Source organism: Asterias amurensis, chromosome 17, assembly GCF_032118995.1.
Source record: "Asterias amurensis chromosome 17, ASM3211899v1".
NCBI lineage: Eukaryota > Metazoa > Echinodermata > Asteroidea > Forcipulatida > Asteriidae > Asterias > Asterias amurensis.
Window position 1 is genome coordinate 17,046,760 of NC_092664.1, and position 24,638 is coordinate 17,071,397.

Below are 24,638 nucleotides of genomic sequence, written 5' to 3' on the forward strand. Positions count from 1 at the left end.
CGCGTTTATCTAACGCCCTTGGGACCATCGTGCGTCCGCGTATAAACCAGCTTTGAGTAGTTTCACATTCGGGCAGATTTGCAAAAGGGGTTTCAAAAAATTTAAGATCAAACAAACATCCTTGTCCCAGAGTTTTACTTTTGTCTATACATAGACTTTAACCGATAATTGTGTGTTTGTTTAAAAAACTAAAACTAAATTAAACAAGCTCTATAGGGTATTTTTGTTGTTCAGATTCAGCATTAAGAATAAACTAAAGCAAAGATTTGATTCATAAAAAAAATAAAGTTCTTCAGTTGTCGTGTTTTCTCGCTCCGGTGCGCGCGAGACTTGCACAGTCTATAGGAGAAGCATGAGTGACGGTCGCTGACAGCAAATACCTTGTGTTTTGCGTGTTTTTGATTTTGTATTTTAGATTTAGCCAAACTGTATTTTGTTTTTCATAACACATTGCCAGCATAAACCAAACTGTTCTGGAACAGGATGTACTGGACACGAGTTCCCCAAGGATAACAAGCGGTGTGCATGAGTTTTGGGGAGTGTTTCTTCTAAGGTAATTAGCAAAAATTCCAAAATGCTGACCTACCAAAACTTGAGAAGAAATCTGAAGTTTAGTTGTATGACAATGATCTGATTTAAGTTTCAAGAGGCTGAGAGACTTCTAAATATTTTTTGAGTATTTTTGAATTTTTAGCATTTACCATTGTTTGCTATAGGAGTTGTGCACCCTAACCTGGTAGGTCTGCTGCCCTCTAGTGGCAGAGCTTTCATTGCTGCTGTTCACATCACGAGAGGGTGCTATAACCAGTAACGGCGACTTCGGCTAGAGCTAGCAGCTACGGCTAGATCATCAGCGCGTCGCAGTGATCTAGCCGTAGCTCTAGCCGAAGTCGATAGTTCGTATCGGCAATTCAGTTTATTACAGTAAATATATTAATTACGCTCCATTATATTCAACGATAACAATTGGATATTGTATAGTATTTTTGTTTATTCATTAAAATCTACTGTAATGTATGTTTATACCAAAATCACGGTCCACAGATTTTAATAGTTTTCGATACAGGCTGAATCATTCAACAAGATGGCGGCGTCCAGATACAGAAAGTTTTTACGATTGATTGAAGAGTGGCCGGTAGATCCAAGCAAAAGAGGCCGTGATCTTGCCGCTCATTTACGAAAGCGTGTTGCCAAAGACTTCTCTAAGGGAGAAAGTACAAAGGTTTGTTGTAAATGTAACGTGTTGGTTGTTAAAATAACTCAATTTTGTGGGGCTCAGAAATGCGGTCGCACTAGTCTTGGTCCCAAGACCATTGGTGTTGCGCGGTCACACACAACCAACGTTCCGATTATGCACGGCAAAAACTGTCCACGCTTGTAATGAACGAACGCTAGCGGGCGCTCTGTTTCTCTGATTTAGATCTCACAATGGTCTTGAATATTTGCAACGACGGGTCTTAACTTTTTTATTGTTTTTCGGCAAATCTCCCCCGACTTTCCGGTGGAGCCAATCAGAGGCTGTGTTGCGGTTGGCTCATGAATAATTCATCAGTGTTGTGCATGTAGTGTACAATGCATGCAGTAATTCCGTTGCATGACTTTTGCTTTGCTCTGTGTGTGGGTATATACAAAGATACTATAGTATCTTTGGTATATATGTTTTTATCGGAGTATAATAAAGTCCAGATCAGTAGGATTTGAAACTTTGACACAGGGTTGAAATACGATAAAGAAAGGTTTGTGGTACCAGCAAAAACATTTCTATGTATAATGTCCAGATCCAGACTACTGCATTGCCATGATATGCAGCTTGAAATGCGATCGTGGCGTTATGCTCCCGACGTGCCAGGGCCCACACTGATGAAGCCTGTATTGGCTAAACAATTTGCTTATAGTTAGCACAAAATAGTATTGCTTAGCAGAAACTGGTTGCCAGCCAATTTTTAATTAAATTTGAAATTTTGTAGTGCCCAAGTTAATGTAGTGCCAAGTAAATTTTTGGATAGTAAAGAAATTTTGTACAGTATTTTCTGCCAAACAGATATTAACTGGTGGGCACTGTAGTGTTATTCACAGTGAAAGTTTTTTAATCTTGGGGGAAGGAAATCTTGAGGGATTCAAAAGCGTCTTTGGGAGAACGTATTTTGAAACGTAACCGTAGCTGCATATCTTGGAACGTAAGCGTAGCTTGACTCGGGATTGAAAGCGTACTTTTTGATATTGTAGCGTAACCTAATAGTATCTTGGAGTGTATAAGCGTAGCTGAGTAGCTGCGTAGCTTGAACGTAACAGTATCTTTTGGTGGAGCGTAAGCATATCTTGGAACGTGATTCGTAGCTGCGTATCTTGGAACATAAGCGTAACTTGACATGGGATTGAAAGCGTACCTTTTGATATTATAGCGTAACATGAAGGAACGTAAGCAGATCTGTAAGCGCAGCTGAGTAGCTGTGTAGCTTGGAACGTTGACATCTTTTGGAACGTAAGCATATCTTGGACTGAAGCGTAGCATCTTGGAACATAAACGCAGCTGCGTATCTTTGAACGTACGCATAGCTTGACTCGGGCTTGAAAGCGTACTTTTTGATATTGTAGCGTAACCTAATAGTATCTTGGAGTGTATAAGCGTAGCTGAGTAGCTGCGTAGCTTGAACGTAACAGTATCTTTTGGTGGAGCGTAAGCATATCTTGGAACGTGATTCGTAGCTGCGTATCTTGGAACATAAGCGTAACTTGACATGGGATTGAAAGCGTACCTTTTGATATTATAGCGTAACATGAAGGAACGTAAGCAGATCTGTAAGCGCAGCTGAGTAGCTGTGTAGCTTGGAACGTTGACATCTTTTGGAACGTAAGCATATCTTGGACTGAAGCGTAGCATCTTGGAACATAAACGCAGCTGCGTATCTTTGAACGTACGCATAGCTTGACTCGGGCTTGAAAGCGTACTTTTTGATATTATAGTGTAACTTGAAGGAACGTAGACCTAAAGCGTATCTTGGAACGTAAACGTAGCTGCGGGCTTGAAAACATACCTTTTGATATTATAGTGTTACTTGAAGAACCGTAGACCTAAGCGTATCTTGGAACGTAAACGTAGCCGAGTAGCTGCGTAGCTTGGAACGTAACCATATAACATTTTTTTGGAATGTAGTCGTACCAATATCTTTTGGAATAACTCATGAGAAATTTGGAATTTTGATTGCTTGTCCAGCGGCGACTACTGCTATTCAACTCCCAGTTATTTGAGGCGAATAGTCGGGTCATTAAATTCCACTAGTTGCCCAGTTTAATCATTACCTCAAAAATAACTCTTCATTCACAGAATTAAAAAATAATACTTTGTTTGACAAAATTATGCTTTGAGGGAATTTTGTTTTAGCATTATTTTTATTTAAACCTTTTATACAAAATTCTCATAATTTTTGTAAGCTACTCACACAATAACACTGTCAATATAACAAAATGCGATATTCCTACGTTTTGACATCATCAAAATTACCTGAAAACTCATAACAAAAAGAAATTAGGGGGCCATGAATCAAAATGGAGCATATTGGAACGTTGCGATCATGAGAAACAACGGATTCGACACCCGCAAGCTGGGAGTTCATAGCGCCTGGGATTTAACACCTCCAACCCCCACGAGACACGGCATGGGCGGTACGTGATATTCCACAAGGCTTATTTCAGTTTCACGTTCCGATTGCTCCACGCAGTGGGGCCATACAGCGTCCGATATACGGACTCTCTGAATGCTAATTTTACGTTCGATTTTTGACCATTATTTACGATTTCAAATCGTCACGTATTCATAATCTGAATAGGTACCTGTACTTAAAATTTCACTGTTTTCCTTTTAATAGGCCTATAATGACCACGGAATCACTCTTTGAGCAAAGATTATTAAAAATAGACCGCCGATCATAATGACCTTTGACTCGATCTAGTTTGAATAGTCATCTTCGATTCGTCACGTGATATGAATATTGCATACATTAAAAGTAATTTACATAGTCTGGCCACGCCTTCAATTTGCAAATATCCAAGACCATGGTGAGCACAGGACATGGTGAGATCTAAAGCAGAGAAACAGAGCGCCCGCTAGCGTTCGTTCATTACAAGCGTGGACAGTTTTTGCCGTGCATAATCGGAACGTTGGTTGTGTGTGACCGCACAACACCAATGGTCTTGGAACCAAGACTACGGTCGCACTAAATACCGACAACTCTAACTCACGACCTCTCAGTCTCACGACAACTCACGACAACAATTTTTAAATGCACTTTAACAAAACATTTGAACATAAGTCAACAGTTAATTATATGCACAAGAGTCATATGCATCTAAATCACTTTTAAACTGTTGAAAATTTTGTTCTTTTAACTGTAAAAAAGGTGTTTTTTACCCCGAATTTAGTAGCAAACGGAAAGATTCGCCATGTTGTCTTTCGACGTACTTGGACGATTCTATTACACCGCAGGGGGCATGGGTAATTTCTGAGGGCTGAGTTTTTTCTTTTTGGTTTTAGCTGCTGTTTTTTTTTTTCTTTCTTGTTAGTAACTAAGCTGACACTCTGGAATTCAATAAAAGGAAAGATTTAAATATAATAATTTTTAAAACTCTATGCTATGGGGACTATGACTGAGAGGCACATATGGTAAATAATCATCTTGCATATTGTATCACCCCTGCGGTGTAATGGAATCGTCCAAGTACGTCTAAAGACAACATGGCGGATATTTCCGTTCGTTACTAAATTCGCGGTAAAAAACACTTTTTGTACACTTAAAATACAATTTTTTCAACAGTTTGAAAGTGATTTGGGTGCATATGACTCTTTTGCATATATTTACCGGTTGAATTATGTTCAAATGTTCTGTTTAAGTGCATTTAAAAATTGTTGTTGTGAGGGGTCGTGAGTTGTCGATAGTGCGACCCCAGAAATGCAGAAATAAAAAGCCCTCACAAAAAACACTCACGTCACACACTGTCACTAGCTAGTGTCAGTGTCACAGCACAGCGGTCAGTCACAGGTCACACGGGCACTAACTAAAAACCTATTGCATTGCGCGCACAGCATGACTAGTCACTGGTCAACTCGCCCAGTACTTGCGAGGTCAACGGGTTTTCCGATTTTTTTACGAAAAAAAATAGTTTGGTACCATTGGAAAGCTTATCTCAAAAGTCAAATCAAACGTAATCTAATGCCTTGTAATGGTAGTAAAATCAATCATTTATCTTTAAAGGTTGCGGAGATATTATATTTTAATGTATTTGTTAGCTGCGATAACGTAACCCGCCAGGCCGGAGGGTTATGAGATCGGTTCGAGCGGCAACGGTTAATCTGGTCCAACACGTACAATTTCGACAGCAATTTTTACCACATTCAAAAATCATGACAAAAATTCTAATGGCACGAACGTAATCCTTAATGTCCAATGAACACTCAAAACACCATTGAGAAAATATTTTTGAAGAAAAAGGACAAAAACTTACCAGATCCCGGAGCGAATTCCCAGGTTTATATTTTTAACCTGTCGCATCGCTTTGCAAACGCATTATTTTGTTGTTGGGCTAAACCATTCTGTAAAAGGGGTGTTACAATGTTGCAGTGCTGCAGTGTGTGCGCGCCATTATGAGTGAACGGCGTGCAATGCAAACGGACAGCACAAACGGACTACATGTACTACTAATAATGCTTCATACGTGTTAAACCGATGCGTGGTACAGCTTAAAAAGAGGACGCTTATGCCATGCCTCAGTGACCAATTCCTTAAATTATTGTAATTCTTCTACTTTCAGATTGATGAGAAAGAATGTGATGCAAAATATGATGCATTGAAGAAAATCCATACAGATTTCTACAGAAACAAGGTACGCTTGGCTCAAGTGGGCTCAAATTAGGTACTACTGGACTGTGCTCAATTGGCTCAAGTGGGCTCAAATTAGGTACTACTGGACTGTGCTCAATTGGCTCAAGTGGGCTCAAATTAGGTACTACTGGACTGTGCTCAATTTCTATTCTGAGCTCAGACTGGGAACTATTGGCTTTGACTTAGGTGTACATTGTTTAACAAATAAAAGGTCAGTTGGATTATGAAAGGTCAATGTCAAGGCGGAATTTCCTCCAAAAAGTATTAATAATAGCATAAAAAGTGTGTAACATTATTTCTGTTTAATAGATGTTAAATTTTAATTGGGTTTCATTTTTGTTTTACCCATATATACACCGATGTGTGTTAGCATTTTGAACTTGAAGTATTTTGCCGAGTTCTGCGAAAAAGAAACAAAATCACAGGCATATTACTTGGGTGGGATTCAAACCCACGCCCTTCAATTCTAAAGAAGTTTAGAATGACACTGCTCTAGATTTGCAAAGGTCGTGGGTTTGAATCCCACAGAACTCAGAAAAATACTGAGTAAACAGTACATCGGTTGTACATAGGTAAAACTAAAAATGAGTATTTTTTCTGTTGTTATCTTACTCGTCTGTTGGATACTCCTTGAATTCTTTTGTTGCAGTACCCAAGGATGCATGATACATCGGCCACAGGTAACACTGCTGAAGATTGCAGCAGAGTGATGTCTACAGGTACGTAGGATCATCGAGACTCCATTACAAAGTTCTCATTATGTTGCTGACTTTTTGAGACACTTAAGTGCAGCAGAGTCCCAGTTCACCATAGACCTTATCGCAAATACTTGGCGTAAATTAAGGTGCATGCTGGTCTAGCTAGCGATCAAGTTTGATCCCTAACTAGACCAGCATGCACCTCATTCAACAGTTGGCGCTTGCGCAATGGGTATTTGCACCAAGGTATACATGTATTTTGTCAGAAGCATGTACATGCTCAGAATTTTTCAAGCAACGAAATTTATGGCCCTTGTGGAGCCACAACTTTAGGCCTGATGACAAGTCGTTAGTCAGTGTCTATTTTTCTGCCAGCACTGTCTATTACAAACACACATCATGCCGTGCATGCAACAGTCACAGTGCAAATAAACATTCATGCAAGAAAATTTTGTTTGACATTAATAACTTTTACCGGCTTTGCATGAAGAAGGTACAGAAAGTTTGTTTGTTCTTTGTCAAAAGAGTATTTCGTTAAATGAATTTAAGCCCTACTGGATTATATCATCACCATGCAAAGTTTCAAATCTTACATTGTATTACCGGAAACCTTACTAGATGTAATTCCACTAAGCAATGTTTCAAATCTTACTTCAGTACACGCTGTAATCCTACTAGATTGTACAGCTGCCTAAACTAACTTTAATAAAAGAAAACCAAGACATTTAACATGTTAATGTTGCTATTTTTAATTTGCTGTTTGTAGAAAATATCGAGGAAATGAATGAACTGAATAAAAGTTACTGGACAAGACTAAAGGAGACGATGGGCAGTTCTAAACAGTGAAGGTTAAACCAGAAAGCAAGGAAAACAATAACATCAACATCAGACGTCACACTTTCAAGCTCAGGAATCAATGTTGTGAAAGCAGCGTTTAGCTCGGAGGGGATTCAAACCAACAACCATTGTGTGTGTTTAGTATAATTGATTTATGAAGTATGAAGATGGCTTCATCTGTTATAAATAGGTTTTGTTTCAATTTTAAGCACAGAGGTCTTTTATTTTGTTATAAAAGGTGTCACTGCTTTGAAATTCTAGCAAGGACTTATAAATAATTAATAAACTGAAATAGACAACAAAACTTAAAGCCATTGCACACTTTCGGTACAGAATTTTTTTTTAAAGTTCACAGATGTAAAAATAACTTACAGGGTTTACAGAAGGTAATGGTGAAAGACTTCTCTTGAAATATTATTCCATGAAATGCTTTACTTTATGAGAAAACATAAAAACAATATGAATTCTCGATATTGAGAATTACAGATTTATTTTAAACACATGTCATGACATGGCGAAACGTGCGGAAACAAGGGTGGGTTTTCCCGTTATTTTCTCCCGACTCCGATGACCGATTGAGCCTAAATTTTCACAGGTATGTTATTTTATATAGAAGTTTTGTAGCGAAGTGTGGGCCTTGGACAATATTGTTTACCGAAAGTGTCCAATGGCTTTAAATGGAACTGGAAGTTTTTTTTTAGATAATGATTAAATCAAATCAGTTGTGTTTAAGAAAACGAGGCGAGGGAGGGGGGAATTTATTTCTCTTTTGGCCAATTTGATTTAAGAAGTTTGCCTTTTAAAGCAACTGGACACTACAGGTAATTACTCAAAATAATTGTTTGCGTAAAAACTAACATGGATATGAGCAACGATAGTATAACAAATCCCTCTGAATTTTAGTTTTCGAAAGAGAGGTAATTTGTCACTAAAACATTTGATTTGAATTTGAGACCTCAGCTGAGGTCTCGAATTCAAGCATCTGAAAACACACCACGTGATTTGAATTTGATAAAAGACTTCAGGCCTGAAGTCTTTCTGAATCTACACAATTTTGTGGACAAGGGTGATTTTTCTTTTGTTATTTCTTGCAACTTTGATGACCAATTGAGTCCAAATTTGCAGGGATACACCAAATCAGAGTACTGGTCTGTGACAAATGCCAAAGGTGTCCAGTGCCTTGAATAAATAAAATTGCTATTTAAGATTAAAAAGTCCCAAGTAGCTATTTTGTATAGATTTATACAAGTGTAAACCAAAAATTAGTTGTTGTCGAGAATTCCAACATTATCTGACATTCATCAGCCATGGACAGATGAACAAACATTGTCCATCACATGGCAAACTTTTTGTATGCTCTTCGTTTTGAAACTGCAATGTTGAAATTTGTTCAGAGAAAAATTATTTTTTCCAAGGAAAATCAGGCCATGCAACTTGAACCCATACATGTCCATATCACATGGGAAATGTTTTGCAAGTTCTTTGTTTTGAGCAATGTTGAAATTCCTTCCCAGAAAATTGTTCGTTTTGAAGGGAAAATGCAACTTGAACCCATACACTTTCATGTTATATGGAATTTTTTTAGCTTGCCTTTGCTCAATGGATTTCTGAACTGTTAACCTTTTATGTGCTGCATGCAAATTTATTTATGAATGAGTGTTTGATTCATGTAAAGAATTGCTTTGTAAATAAAATGTTACAAGTTTATTTAACAGTTATTGTACTCAGAGTGTTCCAGTTTACTTATTTATTTACTGAAAGTACGTGTAAGCAAAACCCACTCATTCAGCAAACATGGTACATTGTACATGGTTCTTGTATTATAAGGGCAAGGTATTTTTGCATCACATAAGGGGCACCTGGGCACAGAGGCAATGACCAGGGGCATGATGGAGGCAATGACCATGGCAGGGGTACGAAGGCAATGACCAGGGACATGGATGCAATAACCAGGGGCAAGGATTGAGAGCATGGAGCATCGAGGCAATAACCAAGGCAAATGCCAGGGGCTTGAAGGCAATGTCCTAGGCAAGGGCACACATAAGGGACATGAATGCAATAACAAAGCGAGGGCACAGAAGCAATTACCAGAGGCAATGACGAAGGCAAGGGCATGGATGCAATGACCAGGGGCATAGAGGCAATGACAAAGGCAAGGGCACGGATGCATTAACCACGGGGCATGGGCGGAGGCAATGACAAGGGGCAAAGAGAAGAGGCAATGACCAAGGCAACGGCACAGAGGGAATGACCATGCAGGGCATCAAGGCAATAGCCAGGGGTGTATGAAGGGAATGACTTGGTGAGGTATCAGCATGATCAATTGACTCAGTGAGGGGGGGAAGGGGGGGAAGGGGGGGGGGGATCGGGATCTGTGGCTTCCTTGTCATAACATCGTTACACAGACAAGTGACTTTCAAACCCAATTGATCCAGCACAGTTTAAGAACACAACTACAAACAACACCCTTCCACTATGGAAAGTATTAGAAGAAAATTCAGAAAATATTTATTTCATGTCATCAATGAATCAAACAAATACATGTTTAATGACGGCTTGTTTTTGTTTTATAGAACGAAAAAAGGCATTCACTCAATATGATATGGGTTGTGCTTGTACAAAAACTACAAACCCTTAAACGGGTTGGCATTCGCCACGTAGGTTTGAGATCAGAGCATATATAATAATTTAGGAGGCTTATATCATCCTTACTTCATGTACATGTGCTTGCAATCGAGAAGCTGAATTGGAAAGGACGTGGGTACATGTTGGAACTGCAAGGGTGCCTTGGTAGTCAGTCAAACCGACCCATAGGGCCTATATGAGCACGGAGATCAGATTGAAGTGTTTGATGCTTCAAGAGGGAGGGAGTAAAATGCTTGAGGCATAGGAGAGAACCAGCGCCCAACTCTAATCACATAATATCATGAATATGGCCCTACTGGGAATCAAAACAGTTGAGAGGAGAACGCTTGATGCAGAACCAGCGCCCAACTCTAATCACATATCATGAATATGGCCTTACTGGGAACTGAAACAGTGACGAGAGCTTGATGCACTAGCCAAACAAATTAAGTTTTATTATGTATCGATTCTTAAGCCCGGTTTATACTTCCTGCGAATGCGAATATGATGTGAATGTGACATCACACTCTCTTTTCGCAGCAATTATTCGCAAGGGAGTAGAGCAGAGGGCAACTGCTGAGAATTGTTTATTGCGAATTTGTGACGTCAAGATTCGCTTCGCATTCGCATTCGCAGGAAGTATGAACCGGGCTTATGGCCATGCCCGAATTGGTAGCTACAGCTACATCTCCGTGACATCATGCGTTTATCAAATCTCTCGAGTGGGACTCAATCCTATGACCTTCGGATTGCAAGAGCTGAGATGTTTTACCACTAGACCAGTGAGCTTGCTCGATGGTTAGAGGCGGTTGGAATCCTTAATGTGTTCAAGTCATTAAAATGTGTGTCTGTAGCAAAGATCTTTGGCTGTGTTAAAATAACAAACTAACAAAAATATTCAAAGGGTAATGAATCTAGATCTAGATTAAAAACAACCAAATAACGAGATTAAATCAACATTTTACAATTGTATCATACATGTACAAAACATGATAAAAGTCTATGGTAACTCTTACAGGAAAGCCAACATTTCATCAACACTTTGCCATCTGAGGTAACAGTTATGTCAAGTTTTAACTTTAAATTTCATCAATACTTTTAATAATTTCATCAACTGTTTTATAGTACATGCGACTTAAACATGGTGCAGGGCAGCCAAGGTTATTGTATAAGCAGCTAAGAGCGAAACCAACAAACTTAAATGTTGAACAACAGGTTGCTTTTTTTAAAACTTAAAATCTACAATGCATTTACCTGCTAACAAAGGCCCAATTCCATAAAGCTGCTTAAGCAAAAAAGAACAGGACACCAGTCCGGATGGTACATGATGCTGGCTTAACATACTTACTTAACCCATCCCTACCCCCTTCCCCCTTTTATAATTTGTCTTTTAAATTATTTCCCTTTTCTAAAATACCCTTCTTTGACCTAACCGCCCCCTCCCCCCCTTTTATAAGTTGTCTTTCAAAATTATGTTTTGCTTTGCTACTTTTTGTTCTTAAGCAGCTCTTTGAGACTAGGCCTTGGTCTTAGATTCTGTTGACCCTTTCTTTGTTCAACATACTTTGGTAGATTGGAAGAAATAAGTAAAATTAAAGAAATAATTCAGTTCTCCATTCTACTACATCAATGTCTAAATGTTTTTAAATACAGTATTCTGTATTTAAACAATTTTAAATACAGAAGTGAAATAAAGCTTCCCCCACACGCTTGAATGAAGGCGGCAGGAATAAGCAGGAAATTAAACAAGAAAAGAACTACATCCACCGAAGGAGTGGGGGGGGGGGGGTGTCACCTTTAAAAGATGAGATATTCCGAGTAACCTTCAACTTGGCATTACATTACTTGCCCAGAATGTTTATTTTTGTTCTATCAATCAACTCAGGGATGTCAAATAATTATAGATAAAAAAACTAAGACAAACCAAAATGCTGTACATAAAAAGTTCACCACCACTCGGTGCGTATTGCTGATTTATTTTATAGTTCATCTTTGCCGTCTTCAGCGTCCATGTCAAAATCACTCAGGTCGATATCATCCTCCTCTGGTAACTGTTCAAAACAAAACAAAAATTAATTTACTTCTTTCTCAAAAACTACTTTACATCAGAGGGAGCTGTTTCTCACAATGTTTTATACTATCAACAGCTCTCTGAGCCCATAACCAAGTACATATTGATGTTAACAATCATTTTGAATAAATACTAATAGTGTCCAGTGCCTTTAATGAATGATTGATAAAAGGTCCAGATATGACTTACCACTCCATCTTTACCGTCCCATGGCTCTGATTTATTGATGACTGGTAATTTTTTTCCGCCGATAACTTCAGTCGACAAACCTCTTCCCATTGCAACAGCCCTAAAGGAGTGAGAAATAAACCAAACTGAATCATCAGGTGGTGTTTGAATCTGTGCATCGTGTGAAGGATAACAATAAGGGAATCAATGTGTGGTGAAGAGGTTTTCAACTAGTGGTTTAATCCCAACAACGCCTGGTTCTTGATAATCAAGTATAAAAGAAACTATTATAATTATTATTAATTACCTGAGGTATTCATGGATGCCTTCTTTGCCGAAGGATCCCTTTAGTCTAGTGTATGTCATTTTACGAGAGTTAAGAACTGCCATGGCTGGGTAACCAAATCCACCGATGCCGAGGGCGCCCTCCAAATCCATCTGCGCACCAGCTTCAGCCCAAACCCATCTAAGAGCACAAAAGAAAAAATGTAAAATGTTGCACTTGACAAATAAAATAAATAATAATAATACATAGCATTACAAAGAACACAGCGTCTAGCACTGACAGTGAAAAGGGATAAAAAAAAGGCCTAGAAACACAACAAGGACAAAACAGAATAAGCAATAAACTCAACCAGGACAAAAGCACAGGGAAATATGGGAATAGGAATCTGGAAATGGTTTACTTTATAGTTTATGTAAAAAAGTCACAACCCTTAAGGTGATTCCTCTGCTGTCACTTCCTAGGATGTATCATAAACCTGGGTGTGATCTCTGGCTAATACAGGTTGAATGACTTCTGACTGGCAACCCTGAACAAAGATATTGGACAAAATAGTGACACCGCCAAACTAGGACTAGATAGCTCAGTTGGTAGAGTGTTTGCACAGTAACCCGGAAGTCACAGGTTCAACTCCCGCTCTAGTTAATTTCTCCTTGTTCAACCCACAATTTTGTTTCTGTAAAATCTCCCATGAGCAGTATAGCACCAGTCACAGTAAGAAGCTTACCCCCAGGACTTGTAACGCTCAGTGTTATCTTTAAGTTGACGGAGATACGTGTTACGTCCAACTGCTCCCGAGTCTAAGATGTGTGGTAGAATTGAGATGACACAAAGTTGATGTTTCTCACAAGCTTCTTTCAATACTTCCTCCCCAGTTACCTGCAATTAAATCAAGAGATGAAGTTTGATTACCTTGCTTTTCATCTCGATGAATTCAAGTTTCAAGTCCGTCTTAGACCCCCAAACCTCACACGTGGAAGTGGTTTTAATCTCTACTTGTTTAACACCAGAAACTTACATAGCACATGTATCTACCAATATGGTACACTAGAAGTCGATTTCACAAAAAGTTAGGAGTCGTCGTAATAGATATTAAAATCTTATAATACAATCTCAGCCAAAGGCCGAATTGAAACAATTTTTACAGATAAGAATATTTACAAAAAAATTAAAAAATAAAACATCAAAGAATGCAAGGATAGCACAAAATGACCAAAATCAGTTAATCCAAAGCTGATATCAAGTACAATCAATCAGAAAAACTAACAAAAAGAGCGGGAAATGAGCGAGACCTTTCAAAAAGATACAAAAACAGCTAAATGTACACTTGAATTGGCCAAAAACTGAACGTATTAACAAAAAGAATTGTGAGGTAAAAGGAAATGTCAATATATTCAAGACCTACCTCTACAACCTCTGGTGCGGGCATAGCCTCACTGACTTTACCCTCTGCCCAGCGCACAATATCTGATGCTGTGCGACCGCCATTGAAGTCTTCAGCACTACTCATGTCTTTCTTTCCAGCTGGGAAATACTTTATGGTTGGATATCCTCTCACCTGAAAACAGGTAAATCCACTTATTAATTCTTGCTGCAAAGTTTGAACCCAAACTCCGACGACCTCACCACCAGAATCTGAATTTGATGTTCTAAACCAGTTGGCCATAATAATAATAGTAATATAACAATAATTGTAATCATAATATTGAAGTCTTATATAGCGCACGTATCTACCAAACAAGGTACTCAAGGCGCTGAGTATATACAAACTTTCAGAAGGATATGTTTTTGCAGTAATGAGTTGTGAGACCCAAGTTTTTAGCACCTTCTAAGGGTTTACAAGCTGCTATGGTGCATACAGCAGCCACAGCCAGAAACACCGGGGCGATAAATTTACATGCGTTACACAACACACAGGACCAACGGCTTTACATCCCATCCGAAGGAAGAAGCAATGGTTAAGTGTCTTGTTTAAGGACACAAGTGTCACGGCGGATGGGGAGTCGAACCCACACTCTGCTAACCAGAAACACCAGAGTTTGAATTCGGTGCTCTAAAAATTATCCAACAAATTTCCACATGATTTTCAGGGTTTATGAGCAAACAACAGCTGAATGCCAGTGACAAGCATAACGCAACAAAAGCAAACTTGGTTGGTAAATCCTGTTTTTATCAAGGAAGAAATTTCACGAAAATTTTTGTGCTGAGCAGCTCTATGAAATAGCCAGGAAACCATAAATGTACATACCCCAAATGCACTGGCTTTAATCGTGTGTACAGTGGCATCAAGAGCTCCAAGTTTGACTTTGCCTTTGAGTTGTGTAGCAGCTTTAGCCCATTCTGGTGCCAGGTTCTTGCAGTGTCCGCACCATGGAGCGTAGAACTCAACCAACCACATATCATCACTGTCTACAACGAGCTCATCAAAGTTAGCGTCTGTCAGTGTGATCACATCTTTATCACTTCCCTGTAAAAGACATCAAATTAACACTTAAAATAATAATAATAATAATAATAATAATAATAATAATAATAATAATAATAATAATAATAATAATAATAATAATAATAATAATAATAATAATAATAATAATAATAATAATAATAATAATAATAATAATAATAATAAGACTTGTAATGCGCACATATCCACCCTGCTGGGTGTTCAAGGCGCAGTAAACCAAAACAAAACAAAACAAAAACACAACACAAAGAAAAACAGACACAACAAAATTAGTCATTGAAAAACCTGTGACATAAGATAAGTTTTGAGAAAAGACTTGAATTTTGCGGTACAAGGACAAGATCGAAGATTAAGTGGTAGAGAGTTCCAGATGCGTGGCTACAGAAAAAGACCTGTCACCCCATGAGTGTCGAGACTTGGGTTCAATGAGGAGAAGCATGGAACTTGATCGAAGATTCCTTGATGGAGTGTAAACTTGAAGCAGTTCAGAAATATAGTGGGGAGCCTTGCCATTTAGAGCTTTGTGGACAATGAGCATCAGCTTGAAGATGATTCGTTGAGAGATAGGGAGCCAGTGTAGTTGTATCAGAATGGGGGTGATAGAACAGGATTTTCTAGACAGTGTCACAATGCGGGCAGCAGTATTTTGGAGCCGTTGAAGTCGGGAAATCTGGTTGTTAGGAAGACTGTAGAGAAGAGCATTGCCGTTGTCAAGACGAGAAGTAACAAATGCGTGAATGACCTTTTCAGTGGCACTTTTGTCCAAGTACTTGCGAATCTTGCCTATATTCCTGATGTGATATGATGATAAACGAACAATGTTGTTGATGTGTGGCTGAAGTGTCATCGATGAATCAAAAATAACCCCTAAGTTCCGAGCTTTCAGCGAGGGAGCTATCCGAGCATCACCGATGGAGATGTATGGCACTGAAACCTTAGTTAACTGTTGACGTGACCCAAATAAAAGGAACTCTGTCTTATCATCATTTAACTTCAGGAAGTTTTGTTGTGTCCAACGTCGAATCTCTTGGATGCATTTCTCAAGTCTTGCAATAGATGCATTGGCGTTTTCTTGAGAAGATTTAAACGTGATGTATAGCTGAGTGTCGTCTGCGTACACATGGTAATTCAGATTAAATTTGAGGATGATGTCACGAATCGGTAAAGTGTACAGCGTAAACCACTGCGGGCCGAGTACCGACCCCTGTGGCACAGAGTAGTTCAAAACAACAGGGTCGGATATTGCAGTGCCAATACATATATGCTGAGTTCTGTTGTGGAGATACGATTTGCACCATGCTAGGGCTGTGTCCTCTATGCCAAGGTGATTCTGGAGCCGAGAGAGAAGGATGTTATGATCAACAGTGTCAAAAGCAGCACTCAAGTCTAGCAGGACTAGTGCTGTAAGGTTACCATTGTCCATAGAAGAGAGAATATCGTTGCTCACACGGACAAGTGCAGCCTCGGTCCCATGGAAAGGCTTGTATGCTGACTGGAACACGTCGGACAGGTTGAAAGTATGAATGTGATCAGAAATACGTGATGACACTACTCGTTCGATGACTTTTCCAAGATATTTTAAGTTTGCAACCGGTCTGTAGTTTTTGAATATCTCCTTGTCCAGGTTTGGTTTCTTGATGAGCGGCCTGATGTAGGAAACTTTGAGGCTATCGGGGAAACAACCGGAACTGAGAGATTCGTTTACAAGCTTAGTGATGTAGGGTACAAATATATCAATGTTTTGCTTTATCATGGATGTTGATACTGGATCCAGCTCACAGGATTTTGAAGGAGATTTCATAATAACCCTTTGAATCTCAGCAACAGTGGCAGGCTCAAACACAGATAGTCTACACTCTGGTTGAAGATGTGTCAATGTCTGCGGCACGTTGTAAGGGACTGATGAAAATGATGAGCGGATGTCTGAAATCTTGGTGACAAAGAATTTCTGGAACTCATTTGCTAAGTCCTGGTCATTGGAAGTCTTATATAGCGCACGTATCTACCAACCCAGGCTAGCGCATTCAGCAGACACAACTAGGAACACCGGGTAAACCCAGGCTAGCGCATTCAGCAGACACAACCAGGAACACCGGGTAAACCCAGGCTAGCGCATTCAGCAGACACAACCAGGAACACCGGGTAAACCCAGGCTAGCGCATTCAGCAGACACAACTAGGAACACCGGGTAAACCCAGGCTAGCGCATTCAGCAGACACAACCAGGAACACCGGGTAAACCCAGGCTAACGCATTCAGCAGACACAACCAGGAACACCGGGTAAACCCAGGCTAGCGCATTCAGCAGACACAACTAGGAACACCAGGTAAACCCAGGCTAGCGCATTCAGCAGACACAACCAGGAACACCGGGTAAACCCAGGCTAGCGCATTCAGCAGACACAACTAGGAACACCGGGTAAACCCAGGCTTCTCTTTTCGATAAGTGCACCGGGCTCTTCTACGTGTAATACTTTTTTCCTTCTTTTTTTTCAGGCATGATATTTAGTCCTTGAAAAAGTTGGCACAGTTTTGATGAACAAGGACTGACCTTTGTTAAGCTGGCTCCCATTCTTCAGACAAGGGAATAATACATAGAACAATAGCAAGTCGATCTTCACAACTGAACTAAGTATGCAAAGCAATCTTTGTTCTTATACACATGCAGGATACGTGCACTGGGTTCTTTTACATACATTACACAAAACACGGGGCCTATGGCTATATTTGCTTGTCTCTTGAAACCCTCCAAATCAAAGTATCAAAAAAGTTGAAGATAGACACTCAAGCAATATGATTAATTTGCATAAATTAGAAATGGCCTCTTTTACCTTTTTAAGGACCCACCAAATATAATTAAGCACCAAAGGGGCAAGATGCGAAAGTGAAGCTTTATCTCTTGTTGGAATGTGAAATACGCATGGGCGCCATTTCAGCAAGTGAATGTTTTGTATCCCATTGATAGGAATGGTCATTGTCTGCACTGATCTGCACTGATCTACTGTTGTATCAAAAGAGTTAATGGCCGAAATGGAATCCAGTGGGATTTCACATTTCTGCCCAAGTTCCGCATCTTGCGCCTTCAGCGCTCTATAATCTTTGAGACCCACTTACCGAGCCACCACTTCCCCCTGATCCTCCAGACCCACCTCCCCCTCCTCCTCCTCCACTTGACTTCTTTCCTCCCAGTCTCCCAGTCACCATTTCCTTGGCAGCTTTCAAACCCTCTTCAGTTATTCCGGCTGCTGTTCTGGCACCTGCACAAATTCCACAACAACAAAATACATCAATGGCAAGTCAGGTCTGTATGATCGATTTGATGGCAAGGGCAACAAGGCATGTTCTCCTCAGTAAAGGGAACCCTATGGGGAATTTGTACAATTCTAATGGCCTATTTCAAGGGCACCAAGGCAATGACCAGGGGCATAGAGGCAATCGCTTTAGTTTCCTTCATGAAATATCATGCCTGGAAATTTAAACAGTTGATGTTAAAACACTTTGAGTTGGCATCTGCCCTGGGATTTGTTTGGTGTTTTAGACACCGTGCACATTGTATGCTGTTCCAAGAGGAATGATGAAATCCAAGCCGAGTCCTGAAAAAGGTCCCAAGTCTAGCTTGCGATTAGAGAACAAAAGAGGTCCTCATAATGTTGGAACTTGAAACACTGAGTGGACTTACAAACGTCCACACAGTGTTATTTACAGTGTTGAGGAATTGTACAGGGGTGGATTTCACAAAGAGTTAAGACTAGTCTTATCTCAAGTTAGGACGAGTTACTCATCCTAACCTAGGACTAGCCTTACGTTTTGTATATCTGCTAGGACTAGTCTTAAGTGAGGACTCGTCCTAACTCTTTGTGAAATCAACCCTAGAACAAAGGAATGTCCACACAGTGACTGTAACCCAGCAGTGTGTGTGTGCGACTCACAGAGCTAGCACTGCGTGAGTGCATGTTTTGCTACTTATGAGTCTGTTGTCCGAAAGCTGGTGTTACAGGTTATGTTTAGTAGAGCCTTGAAACCAAGCCTAGGTTTCCAGCCAAAGACTCAAAGGGGGAGGGGTGGGGTGGGGTGTTGGAGTTGGTGCCATGGGGAAGAGGCTTTGTTAATTTCTCACCGTTATAATCTTTGGGGGTTTTCTTATTAGCGCCAAATATTTTGATGGAAGGAAAACCACGGATGCCGTAGGTACTTGCTAATGATTCATGTTGAGTAGCATCTACGGCTGCAACATTTACAATACCCTGCAATTAATCACACAGTGAAGTCAACTAAAATAATCAGTTTTACAAAATTACAGACAAATTAACACATTTCTCCAGAGAAAAAGGCATGCTTCATGATCGATTTCTACTAAAGACGATCAGAGCAAACAGACAAAACGTTGAGTTTACATGTATGAACCACAAGTTCTTTTTAGAACAAACACTACTCAAAAAGAGATGTTCACATGTAATAACCATATTGATAATATTCCCTTTGCAAAACAAATTAGAGCAACAGGTATTTTTACAGCAAGGAGTGAGACGAAGTTTGATTAAATAAGACCTTAGCACCATGTAAGGGTTTACACAATACTCTGGGGCAATACAATATACTGCCAATCAAACCAGGAACACTGGGCGAATCCCTTCTCTTTTCGGTAAGTGCACTGGGTTCTTTTACATGAGTTTACACAACACATGGGACCAACGGCTTGACGTCCCATCTGAAGGACGAAGCAATGGTTAAGGGTCTTGCTTAGGGACACAAGTATCACGGCTTGGGATTCAAACCCACACTCTGCTGATCAGAAACACCAGAGTTTGAATATGGTGCTCTTAACCGCTCGTACACGACACTTCCATAACCACAAACCTCACCTAACCTCACCTAACCTCTCCATGCAGTGTGTGCAATAATGTTTGTGAATGCATCCCTAGATGCTGTTTTATTCAATATGAGCACATCTCTGGCAGGCCTTGGCCTCTGCAGCGGCCACCAGTGGCCATTGCCGCGATGCCCCAGTGAATTGCCATGAAGCCCTTTTAAAAATCACGTACCTTACGGCCACTTGGCCGTCGTGCCCTTTTCCATTGATTTCATAACATTATTTATTCGAAAATATTATTTAATGTTTACATTGTGACCCATCCAATTTTGATTTATATGGAGGTAAAATTCGGAACGTACGATCCCGCACACTAGTTTTCACAATGCTGCTTCTGTGCAACAAAAAATGTGTCGAGAACGTGGCATGGTAACCATATCAAACGTAGTTGAGCTGTTTACTACTAAAAACGCAGCACCAGACTACTCCAATGTATAAACTCGCTACAAGTCCCTACACTAAATTACGCATTTTCGCACTGATTTTGTCTATTGAGATCTGTATTTGTAGCGGATCGGGCGGGGGAGGCGCGCGACCGGGGGCTGGATACAGTCTATGTTTTTCCCCTGGCTATTTCGCTGGTGTCCAAGGCTTGTACTAGATTAATGTTTATGACCCACCACTACCAGTGATCTGCCTGCCTTGCGACTTTGTTTTTTATTGCCAAACACATGTTTGTGTACACACAACAAGCGTGGAATTGTAAAACATCAAAATTGGATTATATGGAGGTAACGGCAGAGCCCTAATTTTGGAAATAATCATACTCCATCAAGTTCATTATTGATTAATCAGCATGCCATCCCTCAAAAGATGCAAAAATAAGCAGGAAGGCGAAAGGGCTGGAGTGGCAGCAAAGTGCCAACTTTAGAAGCATTTTTTAATTGGGTGTGTTTGTTTACATTCTTTTAGTATTTATTTAGCGCAGTCTAGCGTGGCATAAACGCCTGCATGCACAATACAACCTACAAGTTTAGCTAAATGCTGGCCAATTATTTTGTGCTAAGGGGTTGGGGTTTATTTTTAATTTTCATAATCATATTTATTTACAAAAAAGAAGAGAAAAATAGAAATAAATATTTTTCCAAATCATCGGATTTAGCTGAGCCTCCGGGTTGTTGGTGGGTTGTTGGCGTGGGGTGGGTGGGGCTCGTTTGTCTCGCAGAGTTGGGGTAGTGGTGAGCCAGAGACTAAATTGATCTTTTTTCTTCAGATTAGCACGCAGGGAATTAATTTTATTAGCTGTTCCGACGTAGTGGTCGGAACAGCTATTGAAATCGTCAAGATTTTTATTTGTTGTTATTATTATTATTATTATTATTATTATTATTATTATTTGTATCCGTCAAAAGCCCATAGGTTTAACCAGGGCATTTTGTTAAAGCCAAAAATCATACTTGGCTTAGTATAAAAGAGTCAGACCCTATATCATATTAAAGCTTAGGTCTTGAAGTTGTAGTTAAATGTAATTTGCATAAATTAAATAATTAATTAACTAAGTTATAACGACATGAATATTTAATTAGCCAATCTTTAGATTGCCATATCTCACAAACTATACGTCCGATCGCATTTTTTTTTTCAATTTTGTACTTTGTGGGTACTGTATAACTATTCCATGGCCTTTAAATCCGGACGACGTCACCATGACGTCATGTATTGCACGTTTTGTGTCTGTGCACAAACACAATGGCTCTTCAAATGTCAACATTTAAATGGTCAAAAACTTAATAACTTCAAAATTATTTATCTGTTTGTTTCCTGAATTTGATATTTTGTGTCAAAAAATACACTAATTCTAAAAATATTGGTTTCCGTTCATTAAAACCAATCAAGGGACGTCTATCATTAACGAATAAATTAAAATCTTGCCGTCATCGGTACAACGTAGTACTTATGGATGTAGTCACTAAACTGGGTACAGTCGTTTTCATGTGGCTGTACACTGTCTCTATGGGTGGTTGCAATACAGTGTGGACCTGTTTGCATTGAGGACTTACTTGAGGGGAGTCTACCACGCTGTCCTGATGTTGGCATCGATGTATTTTTTTTCCTAACCGTGTTCTGGACATACTCCATCGGATTTGTACACAACCAATAGGCATACATTGGAATCCTACGATGGTTCAGGGTTTTCGTTAAAACGATGTACGTTCTAATAGGTTTTTTTAAAAAGGCATTGGATTGGGGTAAGTTACACACTATCGTGTACCTTATGAAATTTGTTAGTATGAAAAACACAATTTTAAAACTGTGACGTCATCACGTGATAATTTATGGTAATTAGATAGATAAATTTAAATAGCGCCCTCTAGCGGCGAAAAAAAAACTATTCGAATATCCGGTTAATTTCGGATAGTTGGCCAGCGGTATCCGAATAACAAAATTTCACTATTCGCCCAGCACTAGTAAACAGCGACAATGAAATAAATATGGGTTGGAAAGTTTACCACCATCTTGAAATCAGTGGAAAGTATATTAGCATAATCATCAACAAATAAAGGTTTGAAAATGGCCTTGGTGCCCTTTCAGTTGGCCTTGGTGCCCCTTTCTTTTTTAGAGCTTTTGAGGCCAAGTGGCCTTGCCCCTTTGGAGCTAAAGGTTGAGGCCTGCTCTGAGGTTGTTTTTGACATTGCCACCCTGTAGATAAGAATATTTTTGTTACCTTTAGAGCTGTGGCTGCCTTGTTCCATTCTGGAACCAAACTTTTACAGTGTCCACACCTAGAACATCAAATAATAATCAGCATTCAATATTTTCAAAAAGTTAAGTGTTAGTAGATTCTGACATAACCAATGTCAGAATAATAAACCATGTAAACCAGTGAGAAACTGAGTTGGTATACATTGGATGAATAAAAACAAATACTTTTTTATAACGAATTGGATCTTGTGATCTCTGATTTGACATCTTATAGTGCCATTCTTTATCAACTGAAACTGAACTTATAATAGTTAATTAGCTGAACCCACACTCGGATGACCTTTTACCACCAGAATTTGAATTCAACGATCTAGACCAATCGGCCATGACTATTATAGGTTTGCATAGTGGTGTCTTGCCTCACCTTCCACCTCTCGGACCCTTGTTTGAATCCCATCGGGGGAGGGGGGGGGGGCACTAAGTGGATTGGGTATTCCATCCGGGCTACTTGACTGGGTGGGTTTTCCCTGGAATTAATTCTCTGAGGTTTTTCTCCCATACATGTATCTAAAACTGAAATTTCTTTATTATCTTCTTCTTTCCCATTTCTTGTTTGGCTCTAATAAGAGCGCTGAGAATATTTATCCAGATCCTGAACAAAAATTCAGTTCACAAAAACAGGTCTGTTAAATTTGTGAAGTTCTACTTGTCAAGCACACTTACCATGGAGCATAAAATTCTACCATCCATACCCCATCTCCTTTTACAACTTTGTCTTGGAATGTGTTGACCGTAAGTTGAACTACGTCTGATGTACTACTGTATAATGCATTAGAAACACCAGCTAATAGCAGCAATCCTAGCCCTGTAAATTAAAGAAAAGGAGACAAAAGTAACAGATTTAAAGACAAGACTTGTTATCAACTTTTGGGCTGAACAAATAAACATTGAGTGGTGAGTAGACCCAGTAACTGGGGCGCTGTACTCCTTACTTCATGTTTCTATAAGCATTTCAGCCACCAAAAATCGAACCTGATTTTTTTTAATTTGGTCTGTGGGGGCAATGGTGGGGCTACTGACAAACTTGAGCATGATCATGATGGTCACATGGCATGGTGGTTCGATTTAGAGTAGACTGTATATAATAAGAGATAGATAGAGGGGTTTGGCCTAAAAATTAAACGATTATTAACTAATTTATTTTGAAATCTAAAATAAATTATAATCTAATTTAAGAAAAGAAACACAAATAAATGCAGCATTTTAAGAATGAAATCATGTAATATATTAATAAATAGGCCTAAACTTTGAAAATTATCGAATACCGCACTAAAAACCTAAAATTAACTCACCAATAAACTTGTCCATCTTGGCAGCACTTAGTGTGGAGAGGTGTGTTATGACACTGCCTTTATTCTGCAGTCCACGCTTTTGTATTGTACACACACATCATGTGAACGTGGCTCAATTTAAAGGCAAGAACAACCGTGGCTAAACCTGATTGGTCCGTGTCACTTCCGCATTGGCGACCTTTGACATAAACAATGTCAGAGCTGACGCGCCTCCTCCTCACATTGCAATGCGCTAATAAGTATACGAAAAGTGCTTGCGTTGATTGATTATACTAAACTTCACAAAGTCCTCCCGCCATTGTACTTTGACATTATTGGGAAAGCTCAGTGTTATTAATAAAGTGCTGGAAATTATTGCGTAAAGCAAAAAATAAAAAAATAAAAATAAAAAAGAAAAACAGGAAATATTTTGGCCACAAAACCCCATAAAGTATACATCCATTTAATTGAGCGAGTGTGTTTACATTGATTTTTAGCCTGATCGGATGGGCAGTCATCATGCAGCCCTACGGCTTGTGCATGAGTCAACATTGAGATAACAGGTGTGAGTTGCCATAGGAAAAGAGTGTATTATTCTTGCCTCTTTTTTAAGTGGAGCTTTTACGTAATGGTGTGCTGTTTTTGGTGACTGTCATTTTTTTTCATGATGACGGGGATTTGAAGTTTTGAACCTCCGGTCGACAGATCCGTGTCGTTTCCTTTCAATAACATGAAATTGTGTGCAAGAATAATCCCAGGCCCTGATAGGAAAG

General features: G+C 39.4%; 2 protein-coding genes across 4 annotated transcripts; one reads left to right on the top strand and one right to left on the bottom strand.

The window, feature by feature from the left end:
- The first annotated feature begins 828 nt into the window (after window positions 1–828).
- LOC139949899 (ubiquinol-cytochrome c reductase complex assembly factor 2-like) lies at window positions 829–9,209 on the top strand. Of its 3 annotated transcripts, none has more exons than XM_071948469.1 (5): window positions 829–924; window positions 1,045–1,222; window positions 5,806–5,877; window positions 6,526–6,595; window positions 7,341–9,209. In XM_071948469.1, the coding sequence occupies exons 2-5, from the start codon at window positions 1,085–1,087 to the stop codon at window positions 7,418–7,420; spliced, it is 360 nt and encodes a 119-aa protein (XP_071804570.1). In that variant the 5' UTR covers window positions 829–924; window positions 1,045–1,084; the 3' UTR covers window positions 7,421–9,209. The 3 variants fall into 3 exon arrangements, with proteins under 3 accessions (XP_071804570.1, XP_071804571.1, XP_071804568.1); XM_071948470.1 differs by having other exon boundaries at window positions 847–924; window positions 1,067–1,222; XM_071948467.1 differs by having other exon boundaries at window positions 861–1,222.
- A 687-nt stretch (window positions 9,210–9,896) lies between these two features.
- On the bottom strand, window positions 9,897–24,046 carry LOC139949896 (protein disulfide-isomerase A6 homolog). The gene is made up of 11 exons (XM_071948464.1): window positions 23,887–24,046; window positions 23,258–23,399; window positions 22,557–22,614; window positions 19,139–19,265; window positions 18,136–18,278; window positions 14,807–15,025; window positions 13,964–14,116; window positions 13,286–13,437; window positions 12,583–12,741; window positions 12,297–12,396; window positions 9,897–12,087 (listed from the first exon to the last, which is right to left on the bottom strand). The coding sequence occupies exons 1-11, from the start codon at window positions 23,900–23,902 to the stop codon at window positions 12,016–12,018; spliced, it is 1,341 nt and encodes a 446-aa protein (XP_071804565.1). The 5' UTR covers window positions 23,903–24,046; the 3' UTR covers window positions 9,897–12,015.
- Between the last annotated feature and the right edge of the window lie 592 nt (window positions 24,047–24,638).

Coding starts and splice junctions, on each gene's coding strand:
- LOC139949896 (XM_071948464.1), bottom strand. Junction 14,117..14,806: donor TTAAAGCCAGTGCATTTGGG/GTATGTACATTT, acceptor ACCTGTTTTCAG/GTGAGAGGATATCCAACCAT. Junction 12,397..12,582: donor GGCATCCATGAATACCTCAG/GTAATTAATAAT, acceptor TCACTCCTTTAG/GGCTGTTGCAATGGGAAGAG.
- LOC139949899 (XM_071948469.1), top strand. CDS start 1,085: ATGGCGGCGTCCAGATACAGAAAGTTTTTACGATTGATTGAAGAGTGG. Junction 1,223..5,805: donor CTAAGGGAGAAAGTACAAAG/GTTTGTTGTAAA, acceptor TTCTACTTTCAG/ATTGATGAGAAAGAATGTGA. Junction 5,878..6,525: donor CAGATTTCTACAGAAACAAG/GTACGCTTGGCT, acceptor CTTTTGTTGCAG/TACCCAAGGATGCATGATAC.